Genomic DNA, 16,713 nt, shown 5'->3' on the forward strand with positions numbered 1-16,713 from the left:
GCTTTTAGTACTATGTTTAAGCACTATGTGTTTTATTTAAAAAACATACATGGTTTTGAAATCAATGTCATACTCAAAATTACCAAGTACTTGTTCCAATTGAATGAAATCTGAAATTAAAATCTGAAATAAAAGAAGAGAAGTATATATATATATATATATTAAAAGTAATATCTTGGTAAAATAAGAATCCAACTTCCTAACGAGGGCGCGAATATACGAATTGTGCCCCAAAAGAGTTGGCTACTCTAGCGCCAGCCGAAGAGCCAGCAAAAAAGTGAGACCAGACTCGGATTGATTGTTTTGCCAGAGAAAAGATCTCTCAGTGGAAAGCACCACAACCTCCCAATCCCCCCATTACCGCCCTAGCTTTAGCAGCCCTGTCTCTATAACAATTCAAACGAGTGACCGAACCAACCGACGGCGCCGGACAAAACAAACGCTGAGTTTTAAACCAAATTCAACTTTAAACGAGCACGAAACGCACTCTGTTCGTTTTGAAAAAAATTGAAAGAGCCCCATCCAGCCGGCGGAATCAGCTGGTTAGCACATCCAAATAGTGTGCGTCTGTGTGAGAGAGCCGTCGCGTCCGTGTGTGTGTATGTGCGAGAGCCCTTCCAAGGATACCCAAGGCAGCATCTGTGAAAATTATTAAATTCTTCCTCCCCACGAGAGCCCCCCACTAAAATGGATATCAATTTCTCCGAACTGAAGAAGGAGGCGGCGGCAGCCAGCGAGGATGTGTTCCAGCGCGCCCAGAAGGCCTACGAGGAAATGGACCTGGGATTGGGTGGAGACGCTGGCAACGTTAGTGGCGGTGCCCAGGACGATAATGCCCATACGGAGCACTACTTTGCCAACGAGCAAAAGAAATTGGACTTTGGTGACCCGCAGGAGTTCGTTCAGCGAATGTCCGCCGGCGCCAAGGAGGCCCAGGAGCTGCTGGAGGCCAAGTTCGCCAAGAAGGCGGATGACTTTGACGATTTCCTGAGCGATGCCGGAAAGGATGTGAAGCAGAGCATTGGCGGTCTAACCACTGACTTCATGAATGCCGAGAGGGGACTGTTCGGTGGCTCCAACACCGCTCCTTTGGCTCCCTTTTCAGAAGCCGCTGCCGTTTCTCCGCCCGTGGAAGCTCCTGCTCCTGCTCCGGCACCGGAAAAAGCTGCAGCCCCTGCTCCAGCTACAGCTACAGCTCCTATTGAAGAGGATCTGTTGGGTAGCTTCAGTGACAAGCCATCGGCACCGCTCCAAGCCTTCCAGCCCACGTCTAACTTTTACGATGACGATGATGATGATTTCTCGGGCAAGCCACTAGCTCCGACTCCTGCTGCCGCTGCTCCTGCTCCTGTTTCCGCTCCCGCTGCTGCTGCTGCTCCGTTTACCGCCAACAAGGACTCTGACACCGAATCGCCGTCCGTATCTTACACTCCGTCGCCGGCCAAGAAACCCGTTGTGGATGCTCTGAAGGAGCAGGACAACGAGAAGTTCATCTCATCGGAGGATCTGCTCAGCGATTTCAGGGATGAGCGCACAGCCACCCCACCAGCAGTGCCCGCAACAGTTCCGGCCGCTACTCCTGCTGCTCCAAAGCCCGTACCGGTTCCAGTGGCTGCTCCAGTTTCAGCAGCTTCGTTGGTAACCGATCTGGATGATGACGATGACTTCAAGCCAAGTGTCCAAGCGGCTCCCAAAGCCGAACCGAAACCGGAACCGCCCAAAGTCAAGGAGGAACCGCCCAAGCCGAATGTGGCTCCGCCCCCAGTGCCAGCAGCTGCTTCGTCGCAGTCTCAGTCCCAGTCGCAGCCAAAGATTGTGTCCGTGGAGGAGATCTTCTACAAATACGGACTTGGTAAGTTGGAAACTATTTTAATGAAAATGTTTAAAGAATTTATTCACACTGCGTGTGTTATCGTTGAGTTTCTAATTAATTTGCTGTGCTGTCATCATTAGAGTATCATTTTCTGTTTATTCTCGAGCCTTCCTGCGACCGCACCTTGCATCCCACCTATCCTGACTCCTGACCCCTGACCCCTTTTTCCCCCAGGTCGTAATTTCCCCCTCTATGTGGGTTAGTCACTCGCCGTTCTCTTTTTTTTATTTATTTTGCGCTTGGAATGGTTTTTTTTTTTTTGCTGACTCTGCCATGATGTCATCGGCTCTGGAGGTTCTCTTATTAAATTTATTTTATTTCGTATCACGGAGCAGAGTAATCGGATATCTCCAAAAACACTCTTAGAGTGTACCTTTTATCTCAATGGCTGTAAAACAGCAACAGCCTCTATCCCGGCAATCTAGTAGTTTTTCAAAAGTTTTCCTCTTTTTTCTTTTTTTGCAAATCGATCGTCATCGTCAGCGGCTGGGGCGCGTGATTCACGCTCATTTGAATGCCGGCTGAACAAGTGAACAGAAATATGTATGATTACTTAGCTGTCGGTAAATACAGTGAAGCAACAGTATAAAGATAAGGCTATTTGCTTGAGATATTTGCTGTAAAGGTGGCTGACTTAAAGTACTTGAAGAGAGTAATTAAAATGATCAGCTAAGTGCTTACAAAAAAAATATTAAAGCAATTAAAAATAAAGAATTTAATTACAAAAGTAGAACTACCGTTTCTACCTACCATTTAAGCAAGTTTTATCAAAAAAAACAGAACTTAAAGAAAAATGAACCTATGATACTATGAACCAATAGTGATGAAAATTAACTATTTTAAAAATTTAAGAAGATAAAAATTTATTTAAGAAATTAAAATGAGCATCAAAGTAGCTTCTTAATTCAAAAAAATTCAAAAATTAACAAAACTAAACCAAAAATGAACCAAAATTCACAGTTTTTAAATGAACCTTCATTTAAGAAAAGAAAGTGAACACAAAAGTGGCTCCTTAATTCAAGCAGTTCAAAAATAAACTGCTTTTGATGAAAAATGAACCAAAATGAACATTTTCAAAATGAACATTCATTTAAGAAAAGAAAATTAACACAAAAATGGCTTCTTGTTCAAAAATGAACTGCTTCTAATGAAAAATGAACATTTTCAAATGAACATTCATTTAAGAAATGAAAATGAACTCAAAGGTAGCTCCTTAATTCAAGCAGTTCAAGAGTGAACAAAAATAAACATTCATTTAAGAAAAGAAAAATGAACTACACATAACTAGGAATCTCTCTTTCTCTTATTATTAACTTATTATATTATTAGCTCTATAAGGTGCCAACATTCTGGAAGTTACTAACATAGTTTCACAATTTTTAAGAGACTTCCACCGGCATGAATCAGCTGCTGGCCTCCCATTTCCCCCCTCCAGATCTTAAAATTTTTTACTCAACCCTAGTGGCTACTTACGTTCATTGACGTATAGCCCCCGTTCATATTTCATTATAATTCAATTTCTTTTTTGTGTTTTAGTTTCGTTTATTACGTTTTAGAGCTGTGATGGCTATTAAAGCAATTTGCGCGACTGCCAGAGCCACAATAATAATTTATTGTTGCGTTGTTACATTCTGTAACTATTTTGCAAGCTACTGTCTAGTGGATAGTGGCTAGTGGCTACTACTTTTCGACAGCCCCTCCAGTGGGCTTATTTAAGCCATTGGATTATCCAATCAAGGGGGGCCCTAACTGCTCTTGAAATCTACATACACTACAAAAAATTATAGCTCAAAATTTTCATTTAAATTCAAAAAATTAGAAACAGTTTTTTTGGTTTTTGAAAAATACTATTTTTCAACATATTTTTTTCCAATAAAATCTTTTTTGTTTAAACAAAAATCTTTATATATGTATGTATTTCCCGTACCCCCTGTCTGGGGAAAAACATTTTCCAATTAGTGATTTTCATCGACGCTCTCCAGCTGCAGTCTACTATACCAGTCTATACGGTCTGTGTGCCTCCATCCCTTTTGTGCGATTATGCGGCTATTTTTATTACAAGCTGAACACATATTTCACTTGCATTTCCTTTGTTTTCGCTGCGCTTTTGTCTTTCAATTTGCCATTGATTTCGTTTTGGGTTTTGGATTCTTCCACTGGCACTTTCTTAACCGAAGCTTAGCATCCAATCTTGGCAGCTTATCTCCTCTGCTTTATCGCTTTTGTGGCTTCAGTTTCCTGGCAACTTCGATATCGCCACCTTGACTATATTTCTATTTTTAAATCATTTTCAAATAATTCGCGTATGTCCAGTAAAAATTTTTATTAAATTTCATTTTTTTTTCTTGTGATATTTTTTGTGATTTAAGAAAATATGGTTTATTTTTGTGGGTTAATTGCATCTCCCACGCTGCTGAAATGTCTCGAGTGGGGGGGAAATTTCTTATTTTTGGAATTGAACTGAACGCAGAACACATGGCATTCGATGAACTTGAATTGATTTTTATTGGAAAGGTTACTCAAGAGGGATACCATAGGACTTAAAACACAAAAATAAACATCTATATTGCTTGATTAAAAACATTTTTTTGTTTATTTCAAGTTTTTTAAATAGTTTATTTATTTCTTAAAAAATAAAACCTTTTCTTTATGGAGGAAACAAGTGGCCAGGAAAAAAAAAATGTATTTAATTAAGAAAGTAGTTCCTTTAGAGAGATTTAAATAATTTATTATAATTTTCTACATCATATAAAATGGGAAAAACATCACTTCCCGTTCTCTTGGCCAATATCGATTTCATCTGGCCCCAAAAACTGGGCTAAGACATCAGGAACGGGCAACTTTGCCGCTTTTGGCAGCCCATATGGAATGCGTCAAGCCCGTTAGTCATAAGTTGGCCAAAAGCGCCCAGATATTTGGCAACAAAATGTAGAACAAACGAAAGGTGAGAAATGGAAAATGCGTTTCCGAGTGCCACTTGATTGATTTCCTTTCCAATTTTTCCAAAAACACACGCAACGCAAAGGGCGGGGTCACGGCGTGAAGAGAGGAGGCAGGAGGCAAACAGCATCTGCAACTTGGTTGCACCACCGAACCACCGCCCCAAACCGAAACTTGTCTGGTAATTTCCGGCCCACTTTAGTGGGTGGCACATAAAATAACAAAAATACAGTGCAGGACGCACATGCGCTGTGGAAAAGTCTCCACAAAGACAGAGACTCTCCAGTCTCCACAGCGACAGGTCAGCTGCATTAGGTGAAATCGATGGACGCAAGACTTTGGCCCCAGGCTACTGAGCTTTTCCCAACTCGTAGACGCCGTAGGAGACAAAGTTCAGGGCTAAGCGGGGTTGCTCAACTTTGTGGGGCTTGTGGGTGGCCTCTCTTTTATTTGGAGACACCTTTGAGCTCTAAACCTATGAGGCTACAGTGGAAACTCTATAGGAAAGAAAAAGGGAAATTATGAAGAAAGTTTTGATAAATAAAATTTAAAAACTAAATAATATTTAGGATATTTTTCAGTTTTATGACAAAAAAAAAAAAATTATTTTTTTAAGGGTTAAATTTTCAATTGGGCACTGCCTGTTGGTCCAAACGGTTAAGCACAGTGGGGGGCATATGTTTCTCTCTCTTTCTCTGGACTCTCATCTCTTCTCTCGGCGCCGTCGCTTTGGTTTTAGGGTTGTCCTTTTTCGCAAAGGGGGACCTGGACTCCTAGACCTGGCCTGTGGGCTGAAGCTTTTCCTGATACGTTTCAGTCTCTATACGCGTCGTGGAGCTGCCACACGGAAGTGAAAAATTCTTATAGCGTAATACCGTAACGTCGTAATACCTACCGTTCTCCCATTCTCAATTCTCTCTCCTTCTGCGTTGTGCTTTTGTTAACGAAAACAATATCCGACTAGGACGGGAAAAAATCCCAAAAAAAATATATATCAAATAAAAAGGAAAAAGTGACGAGAAAAAGAGTGTATTTTTTTGAGAAAATATAAAAAAATTTAAGTAATGGCTACAATTGGCGAAACCGGTCAGAATGGTGTGTGCAAAACGCGCCCCCTGATTTGCTCCATCCTCGATCCCAGTAAGTGCCACTCACATTAAAATCGAAATTACCCCCAAAAACTCACCCCAAATTGAAAAATAATAAAAAAAAAAAGGCAATGGGAAAAATCAACAAAACTAACCTCTGACAACTGTGGTGTGGGAGTAGAGCCTGTTAGATTAAGGATTGTATAATTTGTGTATATGGAATGTGGTGTCTATGTCTATATTTCTCGGTGAAAGTGGCTTTCTTCTACCATTAATACCCTTTTTAAATTACATTTCATTTTTTGTATTAAAATTGTATTTTATTTTCCTCCTTTTTGGGTGCTTGAACTGCTTTGCCAACTAAGCTTATAATACACTGCTTTCGCAACGCCCCTGTGCTCTTTTTATTTTCATAACACCACCGCCTGTGCACGCAAACTATTTCCATTCCTTGTTTTTTTTAATTGTCTCTTATTGCACCTCGACTAACCGCTAACTAACGAAAATCAATATATCAATCGCCTATTTGCAGATGCCTGGTTCAAGCCCGAACGTTTGCACCCGCAAGGTAAGTTCCAGTTCTCCTAAAACTGTGCCGCTCTCCAGCTTGACCAAAAAAACGTAAATCCAACTGTAACTGTTGTAATAACTGTACAAATCCAGGGGCAATCGTGGCAGTCGTCTGTCAATATGCGTTATGATGTCATCAGAGCCACCCCTGTAGCCTGGGCTGGGTGTCCTTTTGTTTTGGTTTCTGCTTTGCTCTGCTCTACTCTTTTTTTTTTGTTTTTTGCGTTAAGCCTTCGTACAAGTATGCCAAAGCTGTGTGCTTCCGCTGCGCTCCTTGTTGTTGTTGTTGTGATTTCCATAATATGCACTTGCCGAGGCAAGCAGTGCCCCCAAAAAGTATGCCACATTATTCCGCATATCCTTTCGAGGGCCATGCATTGTCTTTTTTTTTATTATTTGCAAAGTATGAAATGAAATATCCTTTTGTTTCTTACTTTTTTTTTTAATGTATGTATTTTATTGCTTTTTTTATGGCTTTAAATTTTAAGGTTAAGGACTACTAACAATCTTAAAATATGTAAATAAATTCTATATCCTTCCCTTTAATCATTGATTTTTTTAAGAGAGGGTGACTAACAAATAATTTGCATTTTTCACTGCACCTTGCCTCCTTTCAATGACTCCACACTTCCGCTGCCACTCTCCAGTTGGGTTGCAAGTCCAGTCGGACTGCAATTAGCCGTCGCTTGATATAGTTCAGTTACCCCCGCGGCCAGCCAAACGTTTTGCACTGAAGCGGTGAGCGTTAAGAGCGGTAACCGTAATCGGATCGCATGCTAAGTCGGGCCAACAAACGCCCAAAGGTGGAGGTACAGTGGGGCCTTACTAAAGAGACCTTTAAAAAGTGAGAGATTAAAGATAGAAATTATTACAGCAAGAATTTTGACTAAAATGAGTTAGGAAAATGATAAGAAAAAATATAAATCCTTATAGTAGGAATATAGTAAAGTAAAATATATTGAATTTGTAGAAAACTGATATTGGAAGTCTGCTATTTTTTTGCCGCCTGAGAAGAAGGGGGTTTATGAAGGGGTTGCAATTAGGGCGCGGGTCTCTCACATGCAACTCGAGCTGCCGCTCCCGACATGCACTTTCTACCTCAGATGCCTTAGATTATACGGCCGTATTACTTACCTAGTATACGTTTCATTATCAGTTTGTGGCTATTAAAAATCACTCCGTCTAGTTGTGACTAATTCGCATTGAATTCGCATTTTATTGCATCAGCCGCCCTACCTGAGCCTCAGTATTTAATAAAAAAAATAGTCATGAACTACTCACTCCATAATCATGCACTCAGTCATGGTTTGTTTAAGGTGGACTATAAAATATTAAAAATTAAAACGTGATTCAAATGATAATGTTATCGCTTTCCAAAACTATGACTTGAGATTTTCGTTTAAAATAGTTGCAGACTTCATAGCAAGAACTTTTGCTGCCCAGCAGCCACTCCCCAGATTGGCTTAAATGTAATGTTCTCGAGTGCCCAGACATGAACCTGTGGCTTCAATGGCTTTTTCTTCATCTGGCTCTCGAGTCCAATGCCCAATTTGGACATGGCCAAGAGCTTAATGTTGTACCGCTCGCTGGGGACTGCCCACTGCGGACTGGCACTCGACTACTCATTCAATTGAATCAGTCGACGGCCCACATTACCATTCCAGACTTGGCCATAAAGGAAAGCCAGCCAAGCGCTCTACGCCGTCTGGTGAATGTAAAACTGTAAATTAAAGAGTTAGTATATGTTCTTATAATTAGTCGGGCGTTAAGTTAGATGATTAATCACCACTAGTGCTATGATTTATGACTTCAAAGGGGAATAGAGTGTTATAAAAAATTATAATATTATTTGACTTATTAAATTTAAAATATTCTGTTATCACCGAAACTTTCTATTATACTTTCTTTGCCAAACTGCCAAAATCTAGAATGAGTAACGGCCCAAAAGAAATATGCTTACGTGCCGTAGACGACAAGTTTTCTTGTTTATTTCCACATACCGACATAAATATATAAACTTCCAGCCAGAATCGATTAGATCATCGCCGGCATTTCGCTAATTTTGTGCCAAAAAAAAGGAGAACTATATGAATATGCGAATAATTTGCATTCAAGTGCAAAAAGTTATATACATAACCACAGCGAACCACAAATAAGAATGATAAGCCAGTTAGAAATTACTTAATTCCACGGCTCCAGATAATATGTCTCCAATGCAAAGCAATAAGAATTTGAAGATAAGAAACGCCCAAGTCATTTGCCAAAAAAAGCTTTCTAATTTATCAGTTGCTGACGTCAGATCTGATCGGTGAAATTTTCGATTCATTTCGAAGTGCAACATTTGAATCGAGCGCTTTCATCCAAGCAGTGCAAACTGCTTCAAACAAGCAGTGTTTTGGAGACTATTTTAAAGCTTGCCATTTATCTGACGAGATACAGTTAACCTTGAAACTGCGATGTGAGAGCAAACTTGAGTGAAATAGCAGCACCAAGTGTCATTGTTTATGGCTCTCAGAAGTGAAAAGCTGCCTTTTCTATCTCACCGCTCATTCATTACCGCTTCCACCTGTATCCCCTTGCGTTGGATGCTCTGTCTGCCCGGCCGGCGGCGGCGGCGTCAACGTCAAATGAGACGACTCTCGTTCTCGCAGTTGCCTGCTAATTTTAGCCTTTTAGCTAAGTATTTCAGCCATTTGTCTGCGTTTGTTTCTTTTGTTGCCTACCGTGGCTGTGGCTGCGGTTTAGCATTTAAAGATTACGCCGTAGGCTGCACAGGGCGGCGGTCAAGCAGTTGAACTAGAAATCGAATAAATTCTGGCACAGTGATCTCTCACTTAATGCGAAAAAAGTTGGCTATTAGATTATAGTTCTCTTTTAGTACTATTTTACTACTCTTTAGAACTAGTTCAAAGATCACAAGCCAAAGCAGCATCCCTGACTAGGCCTGATCCTGTTCTCCTTCTCTCCAATCCTTCCTTTCCTTTTACCTGATTATTTGGCTTGCAAAGACATGATCGAAGGAATCCCTGTTTTCTACCTAAATTACAGTTGTGTGTGTGTGTGTGCGTGCTCCCTGATAATAAAAACACGCAGCCATGCGCACCGGTGACCACCTTTCCTCACCTTTCCTCACTTTTATTTCATCCGAGATCAGACATCCATGTATCTGGCTCTCTTACGTACCTAGGTTCTCACTCTCACTCTCACTCTCTCTCTCTCTGTCGATGCTGTTATTTGCAATTCGCCATAAACAGAGGGAGGCCCTCGGACCCCGTTCCTGTCCCTTTCCCTTTTCCCTACACCAGTTGTCAAAATAATAGTTCTGGGTGGAAGATGCTAATTAGCTAAAAATTTTTTAAATAAACAATAATTACAAAACGCGGTTCTAGAGTTCAAGCTCATGGTCATAGTACAAAGGGTCTAAAATTAGTTAACAAACATTTACATGCAATGGTGTTCATAATTATATTAGTTTTTTAATTAATAATCTGAATAGTTAGTTCTAAAGATGTCTATTAAAATAAATTATAGAAATAGCGATTTTAATATTAGATGTTTTGGAAATATTAAACTTGATATTTCTAAATAAGAAACTCGGTTTATTCTGATATTAATTTACAAAATTATAATCTGAGTATTTAATTGCAAATATATTTCATTATATCGCTATTCAAATGACCCTTTTGAATGTTTTTATTGTAATGATGATTCAGATTTTTAAACTTTCTTCTTAAATTGTATTAAATTTATATCTATACATATGGTATGTACATTTTTCCTCTCTCACATTTTAATATTTAAAAAGAGAAAAATAAATGAAATATTTTAGTGATTTGCAAATCACATTCCAATCGTTGTCCTCCCGTGACTCAACTCGATAGTTTATCTCAAATATACTGTTGCTATGGCGCTGACCGCAGCTGTAGGATGAGTGGGTACCTGCGTGAGTGTTGTTGTGTTGCGGGGCGAGTGTCGCTTCGCCCTGCGTCGAGCTGAGCGCATCTGAAATTAATTGTAGTTTAGTTCGAGTACGGACTTTGAAAACGCCACATTGCCTCAGAGAGTCGATCGAGGAACGCGACAACGAAAACGAGATCGGTAATTTGGTTCTTGCCCCAGAGTGCGTGTGTGATTTCAAGTGCATTTCTGTGTGTGTGTGTGTATGTGTTAGTATCTGTGTGGCATGCCACAGATTGTTGTCAGCTGTTTGAACTCTTCGGATGACCTGCACTTGCAGCTGACAGAAAACACGGGATCTGCGACTTTGCCATTGTCCGAGGCATTTAATTTTTTTTAAATCCCCAACCCGGTATCTGCGGAATTTTTCGTATACGGATACTGTTCTAATTATATAACTTGGATAGGTGCCCCAACACTGGCGATATAATGCAGGAACAGTGATCTTTCGAAGAATATATTGTTTGTATTTACAAATATATATTATTTATAGACATTTCTCCTTTAGTCAGTGACACCTGTAACCTGCAAGCTTTTGCGGTTATCGCCATAAAGTAAATAAATTAAAAGTGAATGAAAAAATATTAATCCTATCTTATTATCTTGCCCCAGTCTACGGGCCACCTCCCTATCAGTTCCGATTGCCAGTCGACGGGCGAGGGCGAGGTTCTTCATGTATGAGGGTACTTCTAGGTACACATATACACATATATACCTCTCGTCTAGGTCGGATCCGTCGATTGGGTTGGGGGGACTGGCAACCGCGAAACCATTTTCGTATCCGTCAGTTCTACGCAAACGGTTAATGCCCGCCGCTGCATTCGCATTTCCTCGATCCGTGAACCGCACACGCTTTCGCGAGAACTTTCGCTTAATCCCGATTCTCTTTTCGACTTTCTCTCTCTTGCAGTCGGGCGGATAGCTATTGTGATTAACAATTTAAATACCGTTCTAAAATACCGTTAACTAAATAACAAGAAACATGGCTGAGGGTCTGGAAGCACTCAAGAGTCTGCTGCAATCGCTGGGCGAACTTAAAGATTTGCCTCTCAACCGCGAGTCGTGTAAGTAACAAAAAAAAAGATACAAAATTGGATGGAAAATAAATCAAAAGATATGATTGGAAAACCCCCTTTTGTGAAAAATATGAGGGCCTTCGGGCCACATGGCCACTAGAATTTCCCTTGGGGTGGAGGGAAATTTCTTTTATTTTCGCGCTACTCTCTTCTTCCGCTCTCTCTTCATCACACTCTCTGGTCGTGCGTTGTTTCTAATTGCAGCTATAATTTATTTATAAATATTCTTTTTTGTGACTTTTAAGAAATGTTCGAATAGAAAATGTTGTAAAAATGTATCGTTTTTAAAGGCTACTTAGACACATCACTCTGACTAGAAAGAAAATTTAAAATAAAACTTATCTTTATAATAAAAAGCTCTTATACATTTTTTAAAATAAGAAACCTTTGAAATAAAACCATACATTTTCTTTAAAAAAAAATCCCTTGGGCTATTTTCTCTTATCAACATATAAGTGGAGTTCCCGTTAGTAACCATTTCCGATAAAAGATCAAAGACTCAAGGGACTAGTTTATGTTTTTTAAGAGAATGTTTATTTATTTTTCGAATGTGTTTGGCTTTCGTTACGTATTCCCTTTAATTGTTTATTAACATATGTTGCTTATGCAATTTGGAAGGCTTTTCTGACAATGTCAGGTGCACAAAATAAATTTATTTGCGTTTGTTTGCGAGCAGATTTGGGAATAATGTCAGCCAAACAGAGAATTTCTATTGCCGTCTCCCAACATGATATCATTTGAAGCACAGCTTACTCATTCAAACGCGCCAAAATAAGAAAACAGGCAAAAAAAAAAAAACAAAAATAGAGGCGATTGGGGTTGGACGCGAGTGTTGGGGAATTGGGGATGATGTCACTATACCCGCATTCGCATTTCACCAAAACGCAGTTTTCTTGCCTATTGCGCTTCGAGCCGGTTATGAAAATGCATTTCACTCAAACACCACACCGCAGTCGCTCTCAAACTGCAGCAGCCAAGCAGTGCAATGACCCACCCCCCACTCCAAGCAGCGCGCCCTTATCTGCATCACTTATCTCCCTATGGTTTTGAAGTGTAAACTTAATTATTGATTTACATTTTATAGTATTATATTTTTTTTCACCATAGCTTTTGTCACGCACCGTGGCCATGATTCACATTTATCCGCACACAGTCCGCAATACGCCAACAACCCCACCCGATACGTCACTCAAAACGCTAAGCGGCTACGTAGCTCCAATCTTTAGTCTTCGGCTGGGGGAGCCGAGTCGCGAATCCAAGTTCGTGGCTGAGGTTGACACGTTTGCTGACATTTGTACACATACCACATCCCCGACCCCCAGTCACAGTTGTTGTTGTTAATGCGCGTTATCTTTTACTTTCAATGTGGATCGACGACGCACTCTCTCTCTCTCTTGAAATCACTCCCACTCAAGCTCTTAGGTGGAGCAGCTGTGCTCTCTCTTTTACAGTGGAAATAAATCTGAATAAAATTAAATATTAAAAATATAAAATAATAGTAACTAAAGTAAAAATATATGAGGGCTTAGAATAATAATTGATGTCTTTAGTTTAATCTATAATTTTAGAAAATGTATTTTATTTTATTTAAAATTGAAATCCCATTGTCTTTGATCGAAATTGTAGATTGGCCCCACTATGAACTGCTTGACTCTCTCCCACTGCTTGTTTCCTTCCTGAAAACTTGTTTGCTGCCGCCATCTCTTTCTGGCTCCCTCTGGGCTCCCACATTAGGCCGCACTGCCGCTGCCCAAGCAGCCCAATTGGGGAGCTCAAATAAAATTTCTGCTCAAACTTCTTCCAGAGCTCGTGTCGGACGGTCGGCTGAATCGTCTCTCGTCTCTGTGTTTGTTTTGTGTGTGTTGGTGTGTGTGTGCGCCTGTGTATTAACTAAATTTCCGTGCTGTAATTAAGCTTAGACACGCAAACTCCCACTCCACTTTGCATACATTTTGGCGCCAAGCTAGTTACCGTTAAACCGTACCGTAAAACTAAACAAAGTTTAAAAAAAAAATGGCAGGCGGCAGCAAACGCTATTCACGCAACAATTCCAACGGCAACTTCCAGCCACTACCCGAGCGCGGACCAGGTAATCTCTCCCGTTTCCGTTATCACCTGGCTGCTGGTCCACGTTGTCCACTTTTGGGTTTAAGACCCAGCAACGGCGACAACCTCTAGGTGTCTTATCTTCGGGGGGTCGTGGAATAAAAAAAAAAAAAAGAAAAATATTTATTGACTGCGCGGCAGTGATTGCTGCCAACGTCAGCAGAGCAGCGTCAGCAGCGCCAACGTGGCCAAAATAATTTAACAAAAAAATTCAAAAATCAAAGAAACCTGCCAGTCTGTTTCTTTTTTTTTACTTCAGTTACTATTAATTTTTAATGTATTATCTTTTAAATGAAATTTTTCTTGCCACGTTGTGGAAGTGCAGTTGGTAACCAAATTCCGGCTCATCATTAAAATTTCCAGCTTGCATTGGCGATTTTCGAATAAAATAATTAATACAAGCGTATAGACATGGTGTTGTTATCAGCTCCAGTCAGGTCTTATCTATGCAGTTTTTTTATTTTCTTTTTTTTGCAATATTACGACACTATGGCTTTTTTTTTCAGAAAAAGAAGCTGCACTTCACTTTCGGCCAAAACTAGTTTCAAGGCAAAAACAAACCAGTTTCATTTCTTAACTTAAGATACCAAAGCTGCAATTGTAACGAAGATCTTCGATTGGGGGGAACTTTCTCCATCGAGAGAAGACAGAGAGACACTCTCTAGCCCAGTTAAGGGTCTTCTGTAGTGCTGCCATCTCATCACCATTGTCTCCTTTCTAATTTATTTCCACCATATTTACATAATCCCATTCAAATCGGGTCTCTCGACCTGGCAACTCGCAGCCCAAATAACTAGTTTGTCTCAGCTGGTTTTTGGCTTCAACTAGTCTAGTATCTAGTATCTAGTATCTATTTGTTTAGCTGGATTCTATAAACCAATTGTCTATTTTTTTTTAGCGAATAAAGATGCTAATAGATACTATATAGTTTAAACCACAATAGTTATAGATCTCTTATGTTATCTGTAACTATTATTGGCTTGTATAGATTGCTTATCTTTTAACAAATTATGATACCATAAACAGTAGCTGTTCTGAGATTTTAACACTTATGGAGTGTATTATTTTTAGAATATCTAAATTGGGTTAACTCGAAGTGCCGCCGGGCGGGCAATGACTTCTTATCGATGAAAGTGAATAATAAAAGGGCAAAGATGGCAAAGATATAGGTACCGATAGGTGTTTACGTCAGCCGAATGTATCCAAGAGATACATTCCGTCCGGGACTGGACAACTGCTAGCTTTTCAATCGATTCTCGAGGCGTGTTTCCGTTTTATTCCCTCATTCTTCACACGCTCTTAGTGAGTGTGTTCTCTTGATGGCTTTCTCTTTTGTTTTCCGGCTGGGTCCGGAAAATCTAAACTTTTCCTCTAGCCTCCTAGCCGCCTAGCCTCTCCCAGCTAGTAGCCATAAGTTCTGGCCGTGGCCAGCAGACGCCAAAATAATATTTCGCCGCTAGTGTGTAGAACTTGGCAACGAGGAACGTCAAAACCGTCGCACCGCGAACGAGATCCGTAGAAAAAAAAAAAAAAAAATGTCGAACGAATTGTGTGAGTTTTTTTTTTTTGGGAGGAAAGAGGGCAGGCGGCAGGTGGTGTGGCAGGGTTAGAATAATATGAAAAGCTTACAAATGCCATCTGATAATTACCACCTAAGATGCTTCAGATACAAGAGCACTACAAGAGATACAAGATTCATCTATTTATCTCATAGATTGCATAATTGCCGCTGCCTGAAAAGATATAGCTACATATATGCATATGTATGAGTGTGCTTATTTTCAGTCTCTTGTCTTTTTATTTTTTTTTTTTATAATTTTTATGAAAGGGGGGACATCATAAGTATATTATTTAAAAAAAATCTATAGGCTAATTTGATTTTGAATTTTTGTATTTCCAGTGGAATCCCTCATCTACTGGCGCGATGTGAAAAAATCCGGCATTGTTTTTGGCGCCGGACTGATCACACTGTTGGCCATTTCCAGCTTCTCGGTGATCAGCGTGTTCGCCTACTTGTCGCTCCTCACCTTGTTCGGCACCGTGGCATTCAGAATCTACAAATCGGTGACACAGGCCGTTCAAAAGACAAACGATGGACATCCCTTCAAGTGAGTTTTACGAATAAAAATAAATTTATATATTATTAATATGTTTTTTTTAGGGAATACTTGGATCTGGATCTGACACTGTCGCAGGAGAAGGTACAGAACATTGCCGGAGTGGCTGTGGCACATATCAATGGCTTTGTTGCCGAGCTGAGGCGCCTCTTCCTGGTTGAGGATCTCATCGACTCGATCAAGTTCGGTGTCATTCTGTGGGTCTTCACCTACATTGGCGCCTGGTTCAATGGCATGACTCTGGTCCTCTTGGGTTAGTTCACTTTTGCCACCATTACTTAGTAATTAAACTAAACTAAATTAAATTTTATACTTTCTTAGCCTTCGTCTCGCTGTTTACCTTGCCCAAGGTCTACGAGAACAACAAGCAATCGATCGACACCTACTTGGATCTGGTGCGCAGCAAATTGACAGAAATCACCGACAAGTAAGTTTTATTTTATTAAAAAATATAAATATATGTTAATTAATTTGTAATGTTTTCCTGCAGGATCCGAGTGGCCATCCCCATTGGCAAAAATAAGCCCGTGGCCGCCGAGTCGGACAAGGACAAGTAAACCGCACTAGCTACTGAAACAACAATATTAAACATGTTTATTTATTTATTAAGCATTATTTGAATGGTTTTAATATTCATCCAGGCATTAAATAAATAACAAATCTAGCAGCAATCTTTACATATTAAACTGTATAATTGCAATCTACCAATACATGAACCGATATAATTGTAAATCAAATTAAATGAGATCTTAACTAAAAAAAAAAAACCACTTATCAACCACAGCTCGTAGCAGTTTAAACATTGTCCAAGTGTCTTTAAGTTTTTAACGAACGAAAAAAAAAATAAGAAACATATATTAAAAAATTAAATCATCAAAGCAAATAAAAGAGTGAAATGTGAAGGAAATTAAACATCAACAACAATTATACATAGACGCAGCAATGCAATTTAAAAAAAAAATAATTTCAATTCTGAGTTCCAGTAA

The 16,713-nt window shown here is 39.8% G+C and overlaps 1 protein-coding gene and 1 long non-coding RNA gene across 13 annotated transcripts; one reads left to right on the forward strand and one right to left on the reverse strand.

Moving 5' to 3' along the window:
- Positions 1-79: 79 nt before the first annotated feature.
- On the forward strand, positions 80-16,494 carry LOC6496990 (reticulon-1-A). 11 transcript variants are annotated; one of them, XM_044716473.1, is made up of 8 exons: positions 4,113-4,176; positions 4,704-4,817; positions 5,778-5,953; positions 6,434-6,469; positions 15,511-15,718; positions 15,772-15,980; positions 16,049-16,154; positions 16,218-16,494. In XM_044716473.1, the coding sequence occupies exons 3-8, from the start codon at positions 5,878-5,880 to the stop codon at positions 16,282-16,284; spliced, it is 702 nt and encodes a 233-aa protein (XP_044572408.1). In that variant the 5' UTR covers positions 4,113-4,176; positions 4,704-4,817; positions 5,778-5,877; the 3' UTR covers positions 16,285-16,494. The 11 variants fall into 11 exon arrangements, with proteins under 11 accessions (XP_001962979.1, XP_014761466.1, XP_044572408.1 ...); XM_044716471.1 differs by having other exon boundaries at positions 4,123-4,176; positions 5,631-5,953; XM_014905979.3 differs by lacking the exon at positions 4,704-4,817 and having other exon boundaries at positions 4,123-4,176.
- LOC116656054 lies at positions 10,050-13,261 on the reverse strand. 2 transcript variants are annotated; one of them, XR_004311071.2, is made up of 2 exons: positions 12,626-13,261; positions 10,050-10,473 (listed from the first exon to the last, which is right to left on the reverse strand). It is a non-coding gene; the product is annotated as an uncharacterized LOC116656054 (long non-coding RNA). The 2 variants fall into 2 exon arrangements; XR_006507495.1 differs by having other exon boundaries at positions 12,580-13,261.
- Positions 16,495-16,713: the final 219 nt, after the last annotated feature.

Source organism: Drosophila ananassae, chromosome 3R, assembly GCF_017639315.1.
Source record: "Drosophila ananassae strain 14024-0371.13 chromosome 3R, ASM1763931v2, whole genome shotgun sequence".
NCBI lineage: Eukaryota > Metazoa > Arthropoda > Insecta > Diptera > Drosophilidae > Drosophila > Drosophila ananassae.